The sequence below is a fragment of the Ammospiza nelsoni genome, chromosome 25 (assembly GCF_027579445.1).
Source record: "Ammospiza nelsoni isolate bAmmNel1 chromosome 25, bAmmNel1.pri, whole genome shotgun sequence".
Taxonomy (NCBI): Eukaryota; Metazoa; Chordata; class Aves; order Passeriformes; family Passerellidae; genus Ammospiza; species Ammospiza nelsoni.
This window is the reverse complement of record NC_080657.1, coordinates 1,125,001-1,146,117: the sequence shown is the minus strand read 5'-3', so window position 1 is coordinate 1,146,117 and position 21,117 is coordinate 1,125,001. Positions and strand designations below refer to the sequence as shown.

The 21,117-nt window shown below is 50.8% G+C and overlaps 3 protein-coding genes across 12 annotated transcripts in view; all 3 read left to right on the top strand.

Moving 5' to 3' along the window:
- Positions 1-840: 840 nt before the first annotated feature.
- RCAN3 (RCAN family member 3) lies at positions 841-7,816 on the top strand. The gene is made up of 5 exons (XM_059488798.1): positions 841-1,004; positions 3,817-4,056; positions 4,548-4,721; positions 5,132-5,303; positions 5,817-7,816. Exons 2-5 carry the CDS (start codon positions 3,862-3,864, stop codon positions 6,023-6,025), a joined length of 750 nt encoding a protein of 249 aa, XP_059344781.1. The 5' UTR covers positions 841-1,004; positions 3,817-3,861; the 3' UTR covers positions 6,026-7,816.
- Positions 7,817-11,072: 3,256 nt separating this feature from the next.
- Positions 11,073-17,240, top strand: NCMAP (non-compact myelin associated protein). Of its 7 annotated transcripts, none has more exons than XM_059488754.1 (5): positions 11,073-11,169; positions 11,272-11,634; positions 15,843-15,937; positions 16,062-16,146; positions 16,573-17,240. In XM_059488754.1, the coding sequence occupies exons 3-5, from the start codon at positions 15,853-15,855 to the stop codon at positions 16,712-16,714; spliced, it is 312 nt and encodes a 103-aa protein (XP_059344737.1). In that variant the 5' UTR covers positions 11,073-11,169; positions 11,272-11,634; positions 15,843-15,852; the 3' UTR covers positions 16,715-17,240. The 7 variants fall into 7 exon arrangements, with proteins under 7 accessions (XP_059344737.1, XP_059344732.1, XP_059344730.1 ...); XM_059488749.1 differs by having other exon boundaries at positions 15,710-15,937; XM_059488747.1 differs by having other exon boundaries at positions 11,272-11,878.
- A 2,679-nt stretch (positions 17,241-19,919) lies between these two features.
- The window catches only part of SRRM1 (serine and arginine repetitive matrix 1), a 17,745-nt gene continuing 16,547 nt past the window's right edge, over positions 19,920-21,117 (top strand). For all 4 annotated transcript variants that reach the window (XM_059488712.1, XM_059488710.1, XM_059488711.1 and 1 more), the window contains exon 1: positions 19,920-20,025. In XM_059488712.1, coding sequence (XP_059344695.1) covers positions 20,005-20,025 — 21 coding nt within the window. In that variant the 5' untranslated portion in view covers positions 19,920-20,004. The remainder of the gene's footprint in view (positions 20,026-21,117) is intronic.

Below are 21,117 nucleotides of genomic sequence, written 5' to 3'. Positions count from 1 at the left end.
TGATGGCTGTCTGAACCATCTCATGGCCGGATTAAGCTGTGATTTACTCTGAGGAGGACACAAACTGTCACTGTTCCCAGCTGGCAGCTGGCCGAGGCTGATGGCAGAGCCATCCCGATTGATGGCAGGGGACGAATCAAAGAATCCCAGAATGGTTTGGGTTAAAAGAGACCTTAAATCTCATCCCATCCCACCCCTGCCATGGCAGGGACACCTTCCACTGTGCCAGGCTGCTCCGAGCCCCAGCGTCCAACCTGGCCTTGGGCACTCCAGGGATGCAGGGGCAGCCCCAGCTGCTCTGGGCAGCTCCTTCCTCCACAGCAGCCGCCGATCCCTCGTCCGGACGCTGCTCCGAGGGCGATTTGCAGCATTTAAAATAAATTCTCATCGCTCTGTGCTCAGCCATTCCCACAGGGAGCCTGGACGGCCGTTCCTCGGGGCCTCTCCAGGGCTGGCTCAGAGCCACAGTGCCATACAAACACCGTTTGAAGTGTCCCCGGAGCGCTTTGGGGCTCTCCCTGAAACCTCCCGGGGGAGGCGGCGGCGGGGCCGGGACCGCGGCGCCCCTCAGGGGCGCGGACCCGCCACAGACCCCTCAGCGAGGCCGGGACCGCGCGGCCCCTCAGGAGAGAGGACCCGCCGCGACCCCTCACGGCGCCGGACATGCGCAGAGCCCCGGCTCCCTCCCGCCTCTCTCCCTTTCCCTCACGGCTCCCTCCTTCCCGCTCTCCTCCCCTCCTCTCCATCCGGGTCACCGACCCCCCTCACACACCCTCAGCTCCCGGGGACGGCGGGAGGAGGGGAGACGCGCGCGCAGGCGCGTTCCCGCCGCCGCCCCGCCCCGGGACCCGCGGGCGCCGCGCGCTCCCGGCGCCTCTCACGGACACCCGCGGGACCCGCGCGCTCCCGGCGCCTCTCACGGACACCCGCGGGCGCCGCGCGCTCCCGGTGCCGCTCCCGGACCCTGCGCGTCCCCGGCGCCCCTCAGGCAGAGCCGTCCGCAGGTGAGCTGAGCCGCGGCCCCGCCGGAGCCGCCCGCGGGCCGTACCGGGCCGGGCCGTGCCGTGGGTGCGGGCGGGGAAGTTGTTTTCATCCTCTCTCAGGGCGGAGATGGAGCGTTTGGGGGTTGAATTAAAGAATATTCGCAGCCGAGCTCCGGCCCCCGGCTCGGGCTTGTCCCGGCGCGCTGAGCCAGGGCAGCTCCGTGGGGTCCCGGGGCAGCTCCGCGGGGTCCCCAGGGTTTGGAATCGTGGCATGGTTCGGGTGGGAAGGATTAAATCCCACCCGGTGCCACCCCTGCCATGGCAGGGACACCTTCCACCGTGCCAGGCTGCTCCAGCCCCAGTGCCCAGCCCGGCCTTGGGGATCCAGGGACAGCCACAGCTGCTCTGGGCATCCCCGCCCTCCCACGGAAGGATTTTCTCCCTGTCAGAGCAGATTTAACTGCTTCTGTGGAAACTGCCACTATTCCCAGCCCTTCCATTCCCTGAGCGGTGAGATGTGACCGTGAATGAGCTGCTGCTCCAGAGGATGCCAAGGAAAAGTCCCCGGTGCTGCCTGAGCCCGTGAAGAGCCACAGTTCCCTATGGCAGGAGCTGCTTTGCTTTCATTTCAGATGATTTTTAGCCTTCTATGAAGTTGGGGAGTTTGTTTGTAAGCATTGTTTGTTTATAAGCATTTGTCATTATGAGCATTTCCCTGTCAGCTGGTATTTAAATGATAAGCAGGTGTTAATGCTCAGAGAAAGGACTTAGTGAAAGGTCTGATCCCAGTGGCTTTAGTTCTTGGAATCCTTTAAATTGTGCTGTTCAATCTGAAATCTGTGAGGGAGTGAGTGATCCGATAGTTTGCTAATGAGTATTGCAATGAAATTGTTTATAACTCTATTGCTGTTAATAGTATGATAAGAATAAGCTGATTGTAATAAATAACTTAGATTTGCATATCTCCATTCACATCAAACAATTTATAAATAGGAACTCTCACCTTTCCAAGGAGGTAAGTGAAGAAATTCCTTTTCCTGAAGCAGTTTAGCTGTTGCACTGATAATCACATTCCTGTACCTGTCGAGTTTGGAGTGTCCTTCTTCTGATTTTGATGCTTTCTAATAATTGCACAGTAAATAGTTCTACCCAGTCTGTTCAAATATCACTTCTCACAGGGCTGTTACTCACTGTACTTCTTAATTAATATTCATACCTGAGTCTCACCTGTCTCATCCTGATGGCAGGGGGCTGCTGGAGATTTCTGCCTTGCTCAGCAATCGGGTGTTTTGAATTGATTGGGTGAAGTAATGAAAAATCAGTTATCTGAGAAAAGAAATAGAATTAACCATCAGGTTTATGATTAAAAACAACACAACTATGATGAAATCTTAATTTAAAAAAGAAAGAAATACAAAATGATTGCAGTATCTCCTATGGCCCAGTGTGTTTCTACAGAAGCTCTGTGCTGAGCTGGCTTTGGTTTAATGTCACTGCTGCCCTGACTTTGTTCTGCACTGAGGCTCAGACCTGACCAAATCTCGACTTGCTCTGTGTGTTCCTCACTCCATGTTTGAGTCACCATTCATCCAAGTGTTTGAGTTTACTTTCCAAACTCTCCCTTTTCTCTGCCAGTGTTGCTCTCTCCTTGCTGGAGGCCTCCCCATCCTTTGGGCTGTCAGGAAAGCAGAGTTGGTGGGTTGGGTGCTTTGATCCCTCAGGAATGTGGGATCAAAGCAGGCCAAGGCTGGAATGTTGCTCCCAGCCCAGCAGAGCTTGGCTGGATGTGGGAGTCTGTCCTGCTGCTGTTTGGATGAGCCCAGATCTCTCAGAGCCAGATGGTGCCTTTTGTTTTCACCATGCTGGCGGATTTTTGTTCCTCTTCTCTTCCCTCCTTGCATGAATCAGCAAGCACAAGGACTGAGGTTTCCACCAGCTGCCTGTTCTCCCAAATTTCCATCCCTCCTGCCATGCTGGGCAGCAGAACTGAGATCCCCAGGTGTGACTGGGGCAGTCACTGTCATTAACCCACTTAATCCCCCCTCATTAGGCAAATATTCAAATGAGATCATTGCCAATGAAGCATCATATATTTACTACCTTCTTGTAGTGTTGTGTCACAATTATCACTCTTTCCAAACCCAGATCTGGTGCAATTAACCTGTTTTTCTCTCAGCTCAGAGCAGTGTGATAACCTCAGGAGTTCTGCAGGGATGGGTGGCAGAAGGCCCACTCCAGCAAAATCTTTTCCATTGTTTAAAAAAATACTCTCCCTGATGTTTTTTATTTAGTGTCTTGCTTATTTGCATCTTTTTGTCTTCCTTGATGTGTCTACTCCTGTAAGTACTCCTACCTATGGAAAGGTGCAGGAAAAAGACATTTCCTTACATCAGGAGATTTTAGATTTTGGAGAGGCTTTGGACAGATGATTTAACTTTGTCCACATGCTCTCATTGATGGAATAAAGTTATTTTTTCAGATACCAGAGGACTACTGTGATTACCCAGGAAATGGTTTTAATTATTAAACAAGAACTTGTTGCTCAGTGTAAAATGTGTCATGGAGAAAAGCTTCTAGAACAGCGCTGTCATTTTGGATTCCTGTCAGAGTAAAGGGAGGAGAAATTGCAGTTTCCTGACGGGGTGACTTTATCTTCCCTTGGATGGAGCAGCAGAGTCCTCCCTCCACGCTCAGCAGGGGAACTGAGGGTTGGTGCTGCTGATTCGTGGGGACAGAACAGATTCTGTGCTGATTGCTGTTCTTTGAGGAATGATTTGCCTTTACAGTGGGCAGGGAGCTGTGCTATCCTCACATTCGGGTTTTTGGCTGGCAGGGCCCTGCTGGAAGCTGGCACCTGAGGAGCTGCAGGGGGGGAAGGATGCTCAGGGATTCCATGAAGGCCTGGAGCGACAGCCAGTCAGACCTGTACAGCAGTGACCAGGAGGAGGAGGAGCAGATGATTTTTGGTGAAAATGAAGAGGATTTGGAAGAGATGATGGATTTCAGTGACTTGCCTACCTCACTCTTTGCTTGCAGTGTTCACGAGGCTGTGTTTGAGGTACAGGAGGAGAAGGTAAGGGAGGAGTGTGAGGTGTTCTCAGTGTTCATGGAACGTTTTTATCTGGGTTTTCAGTGTATTAATGCACATCATAATTGAGGGGGGGAAAGTCTGTAAATGAGGTCTCTTGTGGATCAGAGAGCTGGTAAATTAATTGAATTTCATAATTGAAAATTATTAATTGGATTTCAGAAGCATGAAATCGATTTTCATGACAGTGCAGTGCAGCTGCAGCACTGGGCAGCTCTCGCTAGGTGGCACCTGATGCATTCAGAGTTTCTGGGCTCATTCACATCGGTTTGCTCTTGGGATTCAGGTGTAACCAGTCAGACAAAGCTCTGCTGCCCTCAGCGTGGATTTACAAGCAGGGAGGGAGATGTGGAATGTGCAGGTTGACGTGATTCAGGAAATGGATGGGATTTGGGAAAGGAGAGTAAAGGAAAATATCTTTTTATGGAGTGAGAATGCTCATTTTACACCTGGAGAATGTTTGTGCTTCTCTCCAGGAAAGGTTTGAAGCACTTTTCACAGTCTATGACGAGCAGGTGACATTCCAGCTGTTCAAGAGCTTCAGGAGGGTGAGGATAAACTTCAGCAACCCCGAGGCAGCAGCCCGAGCTCGGATAGAGCTGCACGAGACCGAGTTCAGTGGGAAGAAGCTGAAGCTTTACTTTGCACAGGTACAGGGGGACACAGAGACCTTGTACCTCTGTCCTTGCTCCCTTATTGCTCCTTTGCCCATGAGCTTCATTTGGGGGAAATATCTGAAATCACCTCATAGTTACATTGAGCTGTGCCAACATTTTAGGGCACAGTGTTGTTTTTTGTCTTGAGCTAAGATTGGTTGGGACAGTCACCAAACCAGACACACAGAGGGGCTGAAACAAAATAAATGGGTCCTAAATTCTCTTTCTAAGAGATTTGTCCCTGTTGCATTGGCACAGGTCCCACGGCAGCCCCTGCAAAGGTTCTGAGCTGCAGCAGTTCCTGAGGTGTTGTACAAAGAGCTGAACCCGTTTTTTAAAGCTAGGCTGAATTAGTGGGGAAATAAACCAAATAACAAGAGAATTAATATTTGTGCTGCCTGCAGGTGCAGGTGTCCAGTGAAATTGGGGACAAGTCCTACCTCCTTCCTCCACAACCTGTGAAACAATTCCTGATTTCCCCCCCTGCCTCTCCCCCAGTGGGGTGGAAGCAGAGTGAAGATGCAACTCCTCTGATCAATTATGACCTGCTCTGTGCTGTCTCCAAGCTGGGGCCAGGTAAGGACATTTACTTTTGTTTGGTACTTCCCTTCAAAAGTGGCTATTGAGGGAGTTTTTCTACTTGTCCTTTTCTGTGAGAAGAAACTGAGTCTCTTCTCTTTCTAAGCCTTCCTGGGAAATGTGGTATTTGCTTTCTGTGAAAAGCAGGAAATGGGGAGGCTTGATGTGCTCAAATGCTTTTGTAGCTTTTAGTTTACAAATGTCACAGAAATATACAGCACAAATGATGCCACTTAGAGATGTGTTTGCTGCTCATGTTCTGATATCTTCCTGGGATTTTTACATCCCTCCCTTCCTCTAAATGTCAATTAAAAGATTGATTGTATTCAAAGTGTGCTGTAACTGCTACAGAGACTGTTTCAAGGCATTTGGTGAAAAGTGGAGGCTGAGCACATTAAAGACGGGGTGGGAATTAATGATTGCTTGGTTGTGTTGTTGAAGTTAAGGGGTTTTTATCTAAATGCTTTTCCTGGGGGTATTTTTAACCTTGCTCTTGCTGGCTGCTCCCAGGGGAGAAGTACGAGCTGCACGCAGGGACAGACTCCACCCCCAGCGTGGTTGTGCACGTGTGTGAGAGCGAGACTGAGGAGGAGGAGGAGATGAAGAACCCCAGGCAGAAGATCCTGCAGACACGGCGCCCAGAGCCGCCCCCCACCCTCCTGAGTGACTCCAAAGCCTTTGAGTGTGCCCTGGAGGTGGGGGGCACAATGCCCTGCTAGAGCTGACCTGCTCCACCTGGCCAGTCCATGTGTTCTGTCTGTGCTGCTGCTATAGGTCACAACAGGTCTGACTTGTAGTTGTCTCTCATGTTCAAGATCTTGGATGCCAATGCTCTGAAAAGCACTTTAATTTTAGGGACTAGTCCCCCCTGAGTGTAGCAAATCCACCTGACTTGAAATAGTGACAATTAGGGAGTCTGGCTGTGTTTTGGTTTTTTAAGATGTCGCCCTTTGCTCTCTGTTGTACAGTGTGATGTTCCAAGTGCTGAAATAATCTCCTCCTGCCACGAGTGGGTTCCAGCAGGTTCCTTGTACAGTAGTTAAAAGCTGATCTGTCCAACAGCTTCCAGTTAATCTAGTGTTAAATACAAGTGAAATGCACTCTCTGTGCTCAGATTCCTTGCCAGCTGAGGTGAGGGTTAACCTTTGCTTTTCTCAGAAATACCAGCTGTGTGTGTAGTTTGACATGAGGCACAAATGCACTGAGGAGCTGAATTCAGGGGGGAGAACACCAGAGGAAGAACCTCAGAGTCCATCACCAACACTCCTGCTCTGTGCCTGTGGGGGTGCACTGAGCCCCAGTTAGGAGTTAATGACAGTGGTGGAGTGAAATATGGATCCAGCTGGTGAGTGTGCTGTGTCTGATCCTCTCTGACAATCTGGGATGTTTGTTCCTCTCCAGTCCTTGGGACGGCCTCCACCTCTGAATAAACCCAGCGACTGTTAGGTCCTGGCAGGAGCTAAAACATCCAAGGGTTAATTGTTAACTTCTCCAGTCTGTTTTGTATTTTCAAAGACAATCAGTTGCCTGGCTTAGCCAGTTTTTATGCAGTTTCAGCCCTTGTTTGCTGTTTTTCATGAAGACTTTTTCTGTGTGGCCTCCTGTGTGTCTGACAGAGCATCTGCTGCTTCTGAGACCAGGATGCATCTTTTAGAATACAGATCTTTGATTTTGTGATCTTGTGTTAAGTGTTTTAGTAGGAGGAAAATATGCCTTGGTATAACAACACCTGCTCCTGTGCTTTTATGCTATTTTATAGCCAAACTTTTTTAGTCTAGACAGATTCTTCTTTTTTTCTATTTAAAAAGATAAAATGATTTGTGAACAAACCAGGCTGCTGATGTTCCTGTGTAGAAATCATTCAGAAATTCAGACTTTTCAGGTTCATTTCAGTGTGTTTCAGTTGTACCTGACATGCTTCTTGAACTTCCAGAAGTGTTTTCACTTGGCTAACAGCAGGGGGAAAAGGAATGGGCAGGGATTCTCATGGATGTGGAGGTTTTCAGCTCTGTGTTATGCCTGCTCAGGATTCCTCCTGCCACCAGCTTCAAAGTGAGATCCTGCAGGTCCTTGCTCCAGAGACAGGAATAGCACAGAGTGAAAAGGTGGGAAATGGGGTTTGTCCTTCTATCACAGGTGTGGTATTTGTGTATCTCTTCAGGTATTGAAATCACTCCAAGCCCAGCTTCACTGTCTCACTGTTCCTTGGAATTAAAACAAAGGTAAAAACCCCAACAAAAACCTGTGTTATCCAGCAGGCTTATGGATTTTTGAAATTCCAGAAGTCCGAGTTGGATTCTCTGTGGTGTTTCTATTTTTTAAATGATTTCATTTCTACCCCAGTGTAGAAGTTGCTGTAAGTAGGAGTAAATGGAAAACCTTCAGAAACAATTTTATAATGAGAATCAAGTGTGATGGTGTTGATGTATAAATGTGTAAAATGTGGAACAACATTCCAGCACTTTCCATTGTGTAAAGACACTTCAAATAAAACAATGCAGTGCCATTCACACTTGGGATCTGGAGTGTTCCATCAGGACAAGGAGGACATTGAGATCTGTGATGGTGGTGTCTGCTTGAATGTTCTCCTGGGCTGAAGGGATGGCAGGGACCTACGAGAGGGATTTGGGAACCTTGGGTGGGAAGGAGGATTCAAACATCTTTAATGAGGCCACTGATCAATATCAGAAGTGATTTTCTCCACTCCAGGGTGACAGGCTGCCTTGGCAAATGAAGCTGGAGTTTGTTTTATTCCTCCATGCCATGATTCAGTGCCCCCCACCAGAACTTTCTCCCAGTCACTGACCTGCTGGTGAGGACTATTTTTAGCAGCAAGCTTGCACAGAGGCACCAACTCAGCCCTTTCTGAGCTTGCACTTTGTATAAATAAATACCCCAAATTCCTTTAAAACGTCCTCCTTGAGCAGCAACTGAAATATGTGGTGTTTCTTTGTGTTCTGGATTTATGGGAGTACTTTGGTTCTGTAATAACTGAGAACCTGTGATTGCAGCCCCTCATTCTGCCTTGTTCCCTGTGCATAAAATCCCAATTGCTTCAATTATTCCCTGAAAGGTTTAATTCCCATTTTTGTCTGGGTTTGGATTAGGGATACTTTTGAGCCCAGAACAGAAGGCTGGTTTGTGAATTTTACTGCTCCACTCTCAGTGTAAAACCTGCTAGGAGAGAATCTTGGTGTGGAAAGAGACCCCAGCCAAGCTTCATTTCCTTGGAGAAAATGCAGAGCAAGATAAAAGAGTTCTCCTGCTGCAGGTACTGACCCTGAGATGAGTGAGTGTGACACAGCTGTCGCTGCCATCACTCACAGCTCCAGGGAGGGTCCCAGGGGCTGATTGCTCCATAAAACAAGAGCAGGGCCTAGAGAGTAGAAAACACTGTTTGGGATGTTACCTAAAGTGTTAAAATCCTGCTCTGAACCAGGCTCTGTACTGGAACACCCTGGCATGCTCAGGCTTGCAGAGGGAATGTTTGATTCCCCTGCTGAAGGAACGTATTCCAACCATCAGCAGCATCGGGGTGAGGCAGTGGCAAAGACACTGGCAGTCTGCTTTGTTCTTACATAAAACATATAAAAATAACCAATTCCTGTCCTCTGTGGCTCTGTGTTGGGATCACAGGCACAGGACAGGGACTGGGAGGGCAGCCAGGCTGAGCTGTGCCCTCCTAGTGGGACAGGTCACCTCAGCTCCTTCATCCCTCCCAGGGGGTCTGGTAATTATTTCTGAGGCTGTGGGTGCACGGAGGGCCTGATTTCACAATTCAGTTCCAAACTCAATCATAATGACTGTTTAGCTGGTTTTGATATCTGCTGTGATCTCTGTTTCCTCTTGGTTCTCACTGAGACACTCCAGCTCTGTGTGCCCTGCCAGGGGCAGGCAAAGTGCAGATTAACCAGCAGAGCCATTCCAGGAGGAGTCCAAACCTGCTCCATGGTAAATTCACTGGGACTCCACACCTCGTAAGGCTGTGTCACTTCCTGGGGGTTGGTAATGCTGTAGTAAGCCTGGAGTTAATTCAGAGTTATGTTTTGTCCTTTGATGTCCATTGACTTCATCAGGATTTTATGGAGCATCCCAGAGTCTCCTTTGGTCCTCCTTTAATGGGATAAGCTCAGGGTTGGTGCCACAAACTGGGTCACTGATGGTGACAGCAGAGCTTTATAGTGACAGTGTATAAACATTTATTTATCCATTTAACAGTGTATAAACCTGGTGTGTGCCTCTAGCTGGTAATAAAGGGCTACAAATTTAGGACTGGTGAGGGACAAACCTTGGGAAAGTCCCACCCTCCCTCTCTGCTGTCACAGAGGCTTTGGGAACTCACATTTGCTTTTATTTGGGCTGCTGGCTGGTCACAGGGGCTGCTGCCTCCCTTCCTGTACTACTTAAATCTAGTTATTAATTATTTTATTAACTTCCATTCATACCTCTTCCCAGTTATGGCTGCTGACTGCTGAAAGAAGCCCCTTTGCTCTCCAGAGATACAGCCCAGGGAAGGTTTGTGGCTGGAAACCCCTCCTGTTCCCAGGAGAGCCTTGTGCTCCTGCTTGTTTATGCAGGATGGGACAGTCACTGTAAGGAAATCAATCAAGGGAAATTTATTCCCTTGGAAAGGTGATTGGTGAGTAATCCCTGCTGGGATTTCAGTCTCTGGTTTTAAGGAGCTGCATGGGCTTCAGTGGGATTGTGGCGGAAGTGACTAATGTGGGTCATTATCTGTACAAATCATTTGCTAAATAATTGGACCTGAAAACTCTGGTTTCTGGTGGAAAAGCCTCTGTGGTTGTGTTCTGTGGGTTCTGTGTGGAAATCAGCCTATGGTGGACACCAAAGTGAAGCATGAGCTGTGTTAAGGGTACAAATGTCTCTGGAGGAGGAAAGGGAGAGCTGCAAGGTAAGGAAGGACCTCATTTTTCATCCCAACTGGACTCTGGTCTTCCCAAGAAATCCACTGGAAATGTTTATGGACCATCAGGACCCCCCTGTTGCTGCCTTCCATAGGGAGGTGGGATTCTGTAGGGAGCAGGTTTTCTCCTGTTTCAGGTTGCATTCTAAGGGAGGTGGGTGATGTGGCTCTGGCTGCAGCTGGGGCAGCTGAGATGGAGAATTGGGGGAAACATCTCCTGCACAGCAGCTTGACAACCCTAAACCACGAATGGAGCCTGAATGAGGGCTGTGGCTTGTTCCTGTGGTTTCCTGGTTTCCCTTGGGAGCAGCATCAGGCCCAGGCAGGGAACAGATCCCTTTTTAAAGTGCGATGTCCACAGGAAAAATCCAGACAGGGACTGTGATCACACTTCTCTGGAGGATAAAGCCAAGGAAGTACAAGTTAAAGGCGAGGATTCCTTTCCAGTTTGATCCATTTGATTTCACTGACGAGTGGACAAAACCACTCACTCTGGGCTGGATGTGCCTGGGGATCCCAAAGTGCCTGGGAGACCTTTGGGCATGCGAGAGCCACAGAAACCGGGCTGTCCCCAAAGCCTGGGAACTCCCGCTGTGACACGGGGGTTTATCCCAGACCCCTCCATCCCCTCGGCCGCTGCCCGGCGGGATCAGGGGCACCGCAGCCCCGCACAGGGCCAGGGAGGCGGCGCCGGGGGCCGGGCCGGGCCGGGCGGCCCCGGGGAGGCACCTGCGGCGGCGGGGCTGTGCCCGGGCTGCCTCCGGCCGCAGCGGCACCGGGCTCCCCGCGGCAGCGGCGGGGCGGGGCTGGGCTGGGCTGGGCAGCTCCGCGCTGGGGAAGGGGCGGGAGCGGCGGCGGGGGCAGCCCCGCAGCCCCGGCGGGCGGACGGAGCCGGAGCCGCTGCGGCAGCGCCGGAGCCCCGAGCCCGCAGCATCCTCCGTGAGTAGCGCCGGCTGAGGGTCGGGTGTAGGAACCGCTCTGAATAACTGGGGATAACTGGAACCTTTCTGCCCTAAAACTCTCTTCCTTTCTGCCCCAAAGCTCTGCTCCTTTCCGCCCCGTTCCAAGCGCTGGTGGGAGCGCGGTTACTCCGGGTTTGTGTGCAAGGCAGTGTGGATGTATCATGGGAAACGCGAGTTCTTCATCGGCGCCTCCAAACCAGAGGGAAATAGAGAGCAGATGTCCTCGCACGTTTTTCTGTTCAGCTGCTGCTCGAGCAGTTGTTCATTAATCGGGAGCCCGCAAGGGACGGCACTGGGACCGCTCTGGCGCGGTTTCCTCCCCACAGGAAGGGAAGCCCGCATGGCTGTTGAAAGCTCATTCCATCGCCGGCGGTGTCCTTTCATCGCTGGGAACGCTGAATCTCTTGTCCTGACTTATTGAACCCTGGCACTATAAATATGGGTTTGTCGTTGGTTATTTGTTTGTGGGTTTGGGTGGTTTGTTTTTTTGTTTTTTCTATATTTTTTTTTTTCTCCAAGCTGCTGAGCAGTGTGCTGGAAAGAGCTGGCAGAGTAATATTTAACAGGAACAGAACTCGAAAGCTCAGAGCATTGTGTTACAGTTCACTGAGTGTCCCCAGCACAGAACAAAACTACACTGCTTGCATTATTTGGGAACACACCGAAGCTGCTGACAGGTTTAAATGGTAATTTCTGTTTTTTCCTGGTAATTAATGTATTTAATGCCCCAGGAAGTCCTTGCTAAGGGAAGCGTAGCTTTTTGTAAACAGCTTTCACTGATGGGGTGCATTGTGCTGGGTGGCAGGAGGGGTTGATTTAGTGATTACAAACCAGGAGACAAAGGCAGAGCAGAGACCAGTGACTTCAGGGTCTGACAGAGTTATTGTCCCTCTGTGGGTGCCAGACGGGGGCACTGAGGGTTTGCCAAGGGGTTCTGGTGGAGAACAGGCTGCGAGAGTGAGGTGTCAGCTGCTGTGTGTGTCCTCCGGGCTCTGGACAGGGAAGGCGCCTCACTGATTCAACAATAGGCAAGAAATCCTGGGGCTGCCTCTGAGCTGCTCTGAGCACTGAGAGGAGCTGCATTTCTGTGTGGAGCCTTTGTGCTGTGTACAGAATTCTTTACATATAGAAGCACAGAACAGGTTGGCTTTGAAAGGACCTTAAAGCCCACCCAGTGCCACCCCTGCCATGGCAGGGACACCTCCACTGTCCCAGGTGCTCCCAGCCCCAGTGTCCAACCTGGTCTTGGGCACTGCCAGGGATCCAGGGGCAGCCCCAGCTGCTCTGGGTACCCTGTGCCAGGGCCTCATCACCCTCACAAGGAAGAAGTTTTTCCCAATATCCCACCCATCCCTCTCCTCTGACAGTGGGAAGCCATTCCCCCTTGTGCTGCCTGCATGAAAAGCCCCTCTCCCTCCTTTTTATATGACCCTTTAATTGCTGGCTTTAAAGAAAACCTAATTGGGCAATGTGCAGTTCACAGTCTGGTTTAGACACTGCTCTGGACGAGTCAGTGACAGAAGTCTATCAAGTTTATATTTCCAGGCTTTAGAAATGAGGGTGTTCCTTTTGGGGGTCCTGTTGTCACTTCTTGTCACCTGTGGGAGCTGAGGGGTTTTGGTGCCTCTCATGATCTAAAGCAGGCAGGTAAAATTACTGAGGGGTTTTTAGTTGGTGCTACTGCCCAGAGCTGCCTGCAGTTTGTGCCCCTCTGTCTTGGCAAGGCAATGAACTGCTTTTAATGTGTGTTTTAGCAGCAGCTCAGCCTGGGCAGCTCATGCCAGAACCTGAGAAAATGCTCATGTGAAGGTGCAGCCCTGACAGGGGGACACTCAGGCTCACACAGGGAGGGTTGTTTGCCTCAGGCCACTTTCAACCTGGGCTTTTCTTTCCTCCTTCCTCCCTTTCTGGAGCCTCTCAAGGTAAACCCAGGCACGTCCAGGTCTCACTGAAGGACATAATGTTTTCACTACTCCCTGAAATCACAGCTTGCCTCAATCCCTGGCGGTGTTCCCGGGGTGCTGGGAAGGTGAGGGCAGGAACAGCTCCATGCAAACCCCACCTTTTCCCAGGTGAAAGCTCTGAATCTGTGTCCTCCTAACCAGCACCTGCCTTCCCTGGCAGGGAGCTGCCTCTCCAAGTCCAGCCACCCAGGAAAAACCCTCAAACAATCCCCTCTGTTCCCTGTGGCCCCTCTGCTGTAACTGCCAGGTGCTGCTGCCAGGTGAGCTCTGATCCCCATCTCCTCACAAACAAACCCAGCCCAGCAGGGCAGGGGCAGCAGAAGGGAGGCTTTGGAAAAGGGGGCACTGCCCCCCTTGCCAGAACAACCCATCCCCTGTATCTGCCAAGGTGTTTGAAATGGAAACGTGCCCAAAGCTGAACTTTATGGAAACATTTCCAGCTCCATAACGTGGGGATGCAAAAATAACCAGCAGTGTGGAGAGTGAGAGTGAATGAGAGGCTCTGAGAGGCCAGGCAGGTGTGTGTGCACAGGGGGAAGTGCAGCCCTGTGTCATGGACAAAGAATGTCCTGTGATTACTGTATCAAAGTCCACTTCTTCTCCCCTGCTGAATGGCTTTTATCCAGCACTCCTGATTTTCCAAATGTTTTTCTGAACAGAGTAGAGCCCAGGCTGAAAATCAGTAGGTTCCCATGGATTTTGCTGGGCTTTTCTGGGTCTTTCTTGCAGCAGAGGCTTGGTCAGGTGTAACCTGCTGATTCACAGGGCAGGAATGGAGCTGGGACTCCAGGTAAGAGCAGGACTGGCACCTTCCACCCTGGCTGGAGACACTGACCTTGCAGCTCACAAAGCAGAAAAATCTCAACCTGCTGTACTTTTCAAACTGCACCTCAGATTGGTGCAGCCTGCTGGATAAATTCATCCCTTTCATAAACAGGTGGTTTCACTACGACAATAAAAATTCTTTGGGTCTGGGTGACTCATGCACAAACAGCTCCCCATTCCCAAGGTGGTTTGAGAGGGAAGGTAGGAAGGATGAATATTTCATGGCTTAATATTAAAATATTCAGCCTTATTTATTATGGAGTTTTTATTTTGGTAGCCAGAGGAGGAAAAAAAGGCTTCTGTAGGTCTGGCATTTGCAGTGCCCGAGTCAGGAGCCACAGGGTGGGAGCTGGATGTGGCTGTTTCTGAATTATGTCCATAGAACACTTGCTCAGCTTTTCATGAAGAGTCTCTTGAGCCTCTGCTGCCATTGGTGAAACCCTTTTCCATATGGGAGGATGGGTGGGAAGACAGGAACGGCTGTCCCTGAGCTCTGGGGCTCCCAGGTCCCTCTGAGGTGTGAGCCCTGTGCTGGATAATAGGGCTGGGCAGAGTCTAAACACAAAATATTTTAGCTGATGCTCATGTTGCTGAATTAACTTGGCCTTAGCTAAACAAAGGAATCATTCACTCATAGGAGAATGACCCAGTTACAGGCTTGTGGCAAAGTTATTTTGGTTTTTAGATTAAAGGAAGAAAACCAAACTTTTAACTTGAGAGGATTGGAGATTTGAAGAGTGGCCCTTGCAGTTCTGATCCTGCATCCTAGTCAGACACCAACCACTTCCCTTCCTGCTGCCTCCTGATCCCTTTCATTCCTCACTGACCTGCTCTGCAGGTTTTTAATTGGTATTAATTTTTATTACCAACTGATTTCCACTGAATTATTTCTAGCTATTGTTTATCTTGTGCTGTGTAAAATTGAAGTTACCATGCCACAATATCCCAGGGAGCACCAGAGCCCTGCCTGGCTGTACTGAGCAGCATCTGGAGTGGGAATTCAGTTCCATATCAAGTTCTGAAGGATAATTTACTGTTCAAGGGGCAGCTGGAGTGTCCCAGCTCCAGAACTGGGACTGGGAGCTGAGCTGGTTCCAGAGGGCTCTTTGAAGTGCTGCTCACACCCCTCTCGGCCTGAAGGAGCCCTTTAATGGCTCGGGTTTCCAGGGACACTTGGAAAACCCTTTTAAAACCAGCAAACACCCCTGCTGCTCTTTCCAGATTCAGTTTTACCCACCAAAACACAGGCATGTTTTCAGCTGTGCCCTTGGAAGTTCATCCACTGCAATAACAGACCTGAGCTGACACTGGGCTGAACTCACAACCTCCTGCCACAGCCACGTTGCAATATTCAGGGGCTGCTGTTTGTCCTGACACTTTTGGAGCTCCAAGTGAAGGAGCTAAATGGTTTTTCTTCTCCATGTTTGATGAATGAAGCTATTTTAAATTCTATTTAATAATAGAGGTTTTAAACCTTTCTGTGATGAGTTTTTCCCTTCCCTCAAGACATTGCTGCATTCTGGATGCAGAAACCTCCACACTCATTTGCTCAGTGATCTGAATCTCAACCAGAGGTGATAATCTAAAATCCCAAAGCACTTAAGATACATTATTGTGTTTGTACCTTATTTTTTTCTATTACCACTGACCAGGGGATATTTTGAGGCGAATGGCCCAAGACTGTACCAAAGTTTCCATCATACCCATTTTGAATTTCCATTCCTTCAGCAGGGCCAGGTTTCCACCACAATGAAAATATGAAGAACCCCGGTTCAGCAAGCCTTTGGTGGGACGTTGCCTAATTAGCAGTGTGAAATTTGGGTGAAGATTTTGGGAATTCACTCCTTTTTCCCCTCTGCAGCCGATTCAAGATGACGATGGCCACGCCACTGACCAATAACACTCAGCTCTCAGTGAATGTGACCACAAAGTCCCAAGAACACAATCTCTATCAAAGTAAGGCAAGGACTGGGGTGGTGGCTCTTTTTGGTTTTAAGTGGACTTTGAACTTATCAAACTTCAAACACTACAGTGACAACTTTGCAAACATGGCTTTTTTCCTTTCCTGCTTCTCTCCCAGGCTCTGGAGCAATAGTTGCTGCCATCGTGGTGGGGGTGATTGTTATTTTCACAGTGGTTCTGCTCATCCTGAAAACATACAACAGGTACGTGACCAAGCCAAAGCAGCATGAACCAAAGTCCCTGCTCGCAGCTCACAGAGCATTTCAGGGCTTGCTGCTGAAAATTTCCAGGAGAATCTAAGCACTGAAGTGCTGATTGCAGTGAATCTCACTGTCAGGGCTCTGTGGCTGGATCTTAGGAAGCACAAAGAGCTCCCTGATGGGGGCTGCATGGTGGGAGCTATTTTTAGGGATTCCTGGTGGTGCAGGGAAGGTGTGAGTGTGCACCCAGGCTGCCACAGGGAGAGCTTGATTCCTCACTTCTCAGAGCTCACATGCTCTGGGAGACTTTTGGTACCTTTGGGATAAATCCTGGCTTGGTTTGACTGTGTTGTGTGGGAACCTCCCCAAAACTTCCCCTGGGAGAGGAGAGCCCAGCCCAGGAGCCAATTCCCCTTTTACCTTTGCCAGGCGCATGCGAGTGCGGCGGGAGCTGGAACCCAAGGGCTCCAAGCTGGCAGTGCCACCTCCTGTGGGGCACAGCAGCCACAGCCTGGCCCAGCAGCCCTCGGTGACCTTCATCCCCGTGGACATCCACCTGCAGAGCAGGTAACCAGGAGCTCCCTGCCAGAGAAGAGATGGAATTGTTACCCCATGGAGCTGGGACTGCCCTGGGAGCAGCAGCCAGCTGGTATTCCCTCTGGGAAGTGACAAACCCTGGTTCCCAGCTTTGGGAGCAAAAACCAGAGGTCTGGACACTTCTGCTGTGACTGAAATGACAGCTGGAGGTCTAGGATGGCAGTGAGGCCTCCTCTGGGTCTGGATAAACCAGGAAGAGAAGATGCCCAGGTGTTGTGGAGCTTTTGCTCCCTCAGAGACTCTGCACCCTCTGTGTTCTGCTGAGGAACTGGAGGGAAAGTCTGGACATGCCCCAAACCCAGCTGGGACCTGAGTTTGTTACGAGTTACATGCAAGAGGTTTGTGGATTATTTTATACCTGATGGGTAGTACAGGAGGTATCAAAATTGTATTTATCTTTGCTCATATTTCATGTTTCTAATCTCAAATATGTACAGGTTCTTATTTTCAAGTATTTTAACTGTTTCTATAAACTCTGTAACTCTCCATTTCTGAAGGAACTCGGTGTCTGAGGGGTTTCACTCTCAATCCACGTTCATGGCTGGAGCTGTGTTAGAATGCTCAGTCTAACACAAAATCTGAGTTCTTTAACTGACAAAAATAAGCATGGAAATAGAAAAACCAGCTTGGACAGAGCAGGGGAGGCTCAGTGCAGCCCCAGTTGCCACTCACCCTGCAAGGCTTTGTTCCCTGGTGCAGCCCAACTATTTTTAGCCATTTTTTATTCTCAAACCAACCCGAAGTGAGGCTGTTTTGTGAGTGTGAGGGCTGTGGGTGTGCAGCAGTGGCACAAAGGAATTCCCAGGGACACTCAGAGCCCACGGGCTGGGAACACAGAGCACCATTGTCACACACTCACTGCCAGATTGTCTGAGATTTTATAGTTTGTACTTTTTTCCAATAAGCTTGGATCTCTTGTGCAGGTCGGTTTAACTAGCTGGTAATTTTTATTGTGCAGAAACTAAATTCAATTACTTTGCCATATTCTTTTTTGGCTGAAACTGGAGCACGGTTTGGATTCCAAACCAAATATTGAGACAGCTGTTTGTGAAGTTTCTGAATCTCCTTGTGAATATTTCTCCTGTCCAGGTTCTTTACCTTATTTTTTGTGGCAGGGAGAATTGATTTAAGAATTCAAAAGGGACAGCAGATGCACATCTAATTCTTTTTCCAAAAAAATATAAAGGAGCTGGTTTTCTGTTTCTATCTCTGGATGTTCTCTGAGCAGTTCCATGGGATCAAAATCAAGATTTTTGGGGAAGATAAGCCCATCTTTACTGTTGTTGTTTTTAACATCCCTAGCCAGACCTACTTGTAGCACATTTTGTTTACTTTCTATTTGCTTTGTTTAAAGCCAGCACAGCTCACAAGCAGAGAAAGCAGAACTATTGCAAGCAGCTCCAGTTTCACAGAGTTACTATTGCTGGCAGCAGAATTGGCCGCTAGGGCCACACCAGCATTGCTCCAGCTGAAAAATTCAAATACCACTAAAATCTGCATCCCATTGGCACCTCCTGGGAGGCCCCACAACCCCTCCTGGCAGCCAAACCCAGAGCAGTGCTGAGCAAGCAAAACACCTTCCCAAGGAACAAAAATCCCTGCTCTGTGCCATTTGCTGTGCATTTCAGCTTTCCAGGAACAATCCCACACTCTCCCTGCCCTGGGAACATCAGGGCTGATCCAGCCTGTCCTGATTTGGCCCCCAGGTTCCACTTCCAAGCTCACAGATTTTGGGAATGCTCCCCTTCAGCTGGCCCTGCCTTGCAAGAATCAATTGTTGTTTTTCCCTCCTGAAAGTTCTACAGGATCTTCAGCAGGTCAGATCCTCCAGCTGGAATTTCACTGATTCAGATACTCTGGTAAAATGTTTAATTTTTCACTGCTGGGTGAGTGCTGACCCCAAAACTCAGCTCTCCCCCGGATTTCCATCCTCCTTGTCCCAGCAGAGAGCATGGAGCTCCACCTAGTGTCCTCCTGCCTTCCCACGCGCTCTAAATCTTGTTCCTCAACAGAAACATAAAGCAATTCCAGCTACAGCTGTCGCCTTTACTAAACTCCCTCATCCACAGTGCCAGGGCTGTGGAGCAGCCGAGTCAAGCACTGTCCCAAGTTTGGCCATGCAAGACTTAGATCATTACAAGTCTAAGCAGATAAAATATGATTATTTCCCTTGGGTTTTATTCTTGAGCCCAATAACCAATTTATTTCCCAAGAATGTGTCTGTAATTCAGCCCAGAAGGAGCCACAGAGAGCAGTGACCCACACCAGTCACACGAGTTTGTCTGGAGTGGGATGGGCTGGAGAGCTCATGGCTTCTCCTCAGGACCAGAAAGGCAGGGAGCTGCTGAGGGGGTCCAGTGGAGGCCACAAAGATGAATCGGGGTCTGGAGCATCTCCCTGATGAGGAGAGACTGCAGGAGGTGGGCCTGGTTATTCTGGAGGAGGGAAGGCTGAGGAGACCCCATAAACCGATAAAATATCCCCAAGGGCTCTCAGAGGATGGTACCAGGCTCTGTTCAGGGACAGGACGAGAAGCAATGGCCATAAAATAAAACATAACGAGTTCCACCTCAACGTGAGGAAGAACTTCTTGCCATGAGGGTGGCAGAGCCCTGGAACAGCCGCCCAGGGAGGGCTGGAGTCTCCCTCTGTGGGGACATCCCCAACCCACCTGGACGTGTCCCTGTGCCACCTGCTGACCCTGCCTGGGCAGGGGCTGGGCTGGGCCATCGCCAGAGGCCCCCTCCAACCCCAACTCTTTGTGATCTCTTCGGAGCCCTGCCTTGCGCCCAGTGACCTCTGTTATTCCGGGAAGGAGCCGAGGGGCGTTGCTGAGGGGTCGCTGCCGGGGGCTGAGGCGGCTGCGCCCTCACGATCCGGCCCGGCCCCGCCGCCATCCCTGAGGGAGCCGCGGCCGTGAGGGCACCGGAGATGTCTCGCGAGACACCGACATCGGCAACAGCTGCGGGGGCCAACATCTCGCGAGAGCGTGACTCACCGTCGCTCTCCCCACGCGCGAGCGCGCCGGAGCAGCCGCGCTCTCTCATTGGCCCGGCTCCCGCGCGCGCGCCGGCGCTCCGCCAATCAGCAGGCCGCGCAGGGAAACCCTGCGCTGCGCGTGCCTGGCTCCGCCCACCCCCTCGCGCCTTCCCTCCCGCCTTCCCTCCCTCCGCCCCCCCACACCCCCGGCACGGCTGAGGGGGCGCGCGGTGCACGCCGGGACGGCAGCGCGCGCCGCGGCCGGGAGGAGGCGGAGGAGCCAAGATGGACGCCGGGTTCTTCCGCGTAAGTGCCGGCCCGGGGGGCCCTGAGGGCGGGCGGGCGGCGCGGCGGCCCCGCCGGGGCGCGGGGGGCACCGCCCGGCCCCGCCGCAGGCCCGCGCTGGAGCCGCGCTGCCCCGCGCGGCGCCGCCGTGCCCCCCCGCCCCCGCCCTGCGCAGGCTCCTCGCCGCGGAGAAAATGGCGGCGGGAAGAGGCCGCGGCGGCGCGGCCCGGGCGGCGGCGCGGGGATCGAGCGGCTCCGGGCCGGACTCCGCACGGGGGGAGCTCCGCGGGCGCCCCCGGGGCTGCGCTCCCTGCCCGGGCTCCTCACGGGGCTCCGAGCGGCCCCGGCCCCGGCGGTCCCGACCCACGCGGGGCCGTGTCACCGCCGCGGCCCCCCAGGCGCGGGGGGACAGGGGCCGAAGGGCTCTGAGGGGCCAGCCCGGGTTTGAGCTGTCCATGCTCTATAGGGGCCACGGTCAAAGCAAATAAACAACCCTGCCCCTGTGTTTATTGAGATTTTTTTAGAGGTTTTAAAGGGTATTCATAGCTAAAAGAAGTTGGGCTGTATTCGTACGTTGGTATTTTGTTTTTAATCCTTGAGTTTCTTCTCTAGTCTTAAAGCTGTGCTGCATTTACTGCAGAGACCGTGAAACCTACGCAGGGTCTATTTCTTTTCGTCTTTTTCCTCCATTAATTGAAATTACCTTTTCTGGGGGGTTTCCGTGATAATTTTTGAGAACCAATCTAAATTTCAAGGTTCATTCATTTGTTCAGCCCATATTATTTTAATTTCCTGCAGCTAGGGTGCTTTTAAAATACAGCAGCGCACATAACCCCTCCCTTAGTTCAGTTCTGTGTTCATGGACTAACTTGAGAAAAATAATTGCAGATTAATTCTGCACTTGTTCTAATGCAGCTCTTAAAAGGTTTACAGTTGATTGACAGCAGGATTACTGGGGCTGAAAACTCTGGATTAGAACTGTAATATTCTTTTAAACTGGCCTGTGGAAGGTGGCATTTTATAAAAGCCAAAGCAGCATGGCACAGAAATGGGGCTGTGAACTGTTCTGGTTTTATTCTGGGTTCATGAGGAACCAAATGTGAAATGACAGAA

Coding starts and splice junctions, on each gene's coding strand:
- RCAN3 (XM_059488798.1), top strand. CDS start 3,862: ATGCTCAGGGATTCCATGAAGGCCTGGAGCGACAGCCAGTCAGACCTG. Junction 4,722..5,131: donor TGAAGCTTTACTTTGCACAG/GTACAGGGGGAC, acceptor TGCTGCCTGCAG/GTGCAGGTGTCCAGTGAAAT. Junction 5,304..5,816: donor TGTCTCCAAGCTGGGGCCAG/GTAAGGACATTT, acceptor GGCTGCTCCCAG/GGGAGAAGTACGAGCTGCAC.
- NCMAP (XM_059488747.1), top strand. CDS start 11,631: ATGGGTTTGTCGTTGGTTATTTGTTTGTGGGTTTGGGTGGTTTGTTTT. Junction 15,938..16,061: donor AGAACACAATCTCTATCAAA/GTAAGGCAAGGA, acceptor CTTCTCTCCCAG/GCTCTGGAGCAATAGTTGCT. Junction 16,147..16,572: donor ATCCTGAAAACATACAACAG/GTACGTGACCAA, acceptor TACCTTTGCCAG/GCGCATGCGAGTGCGGCGGG.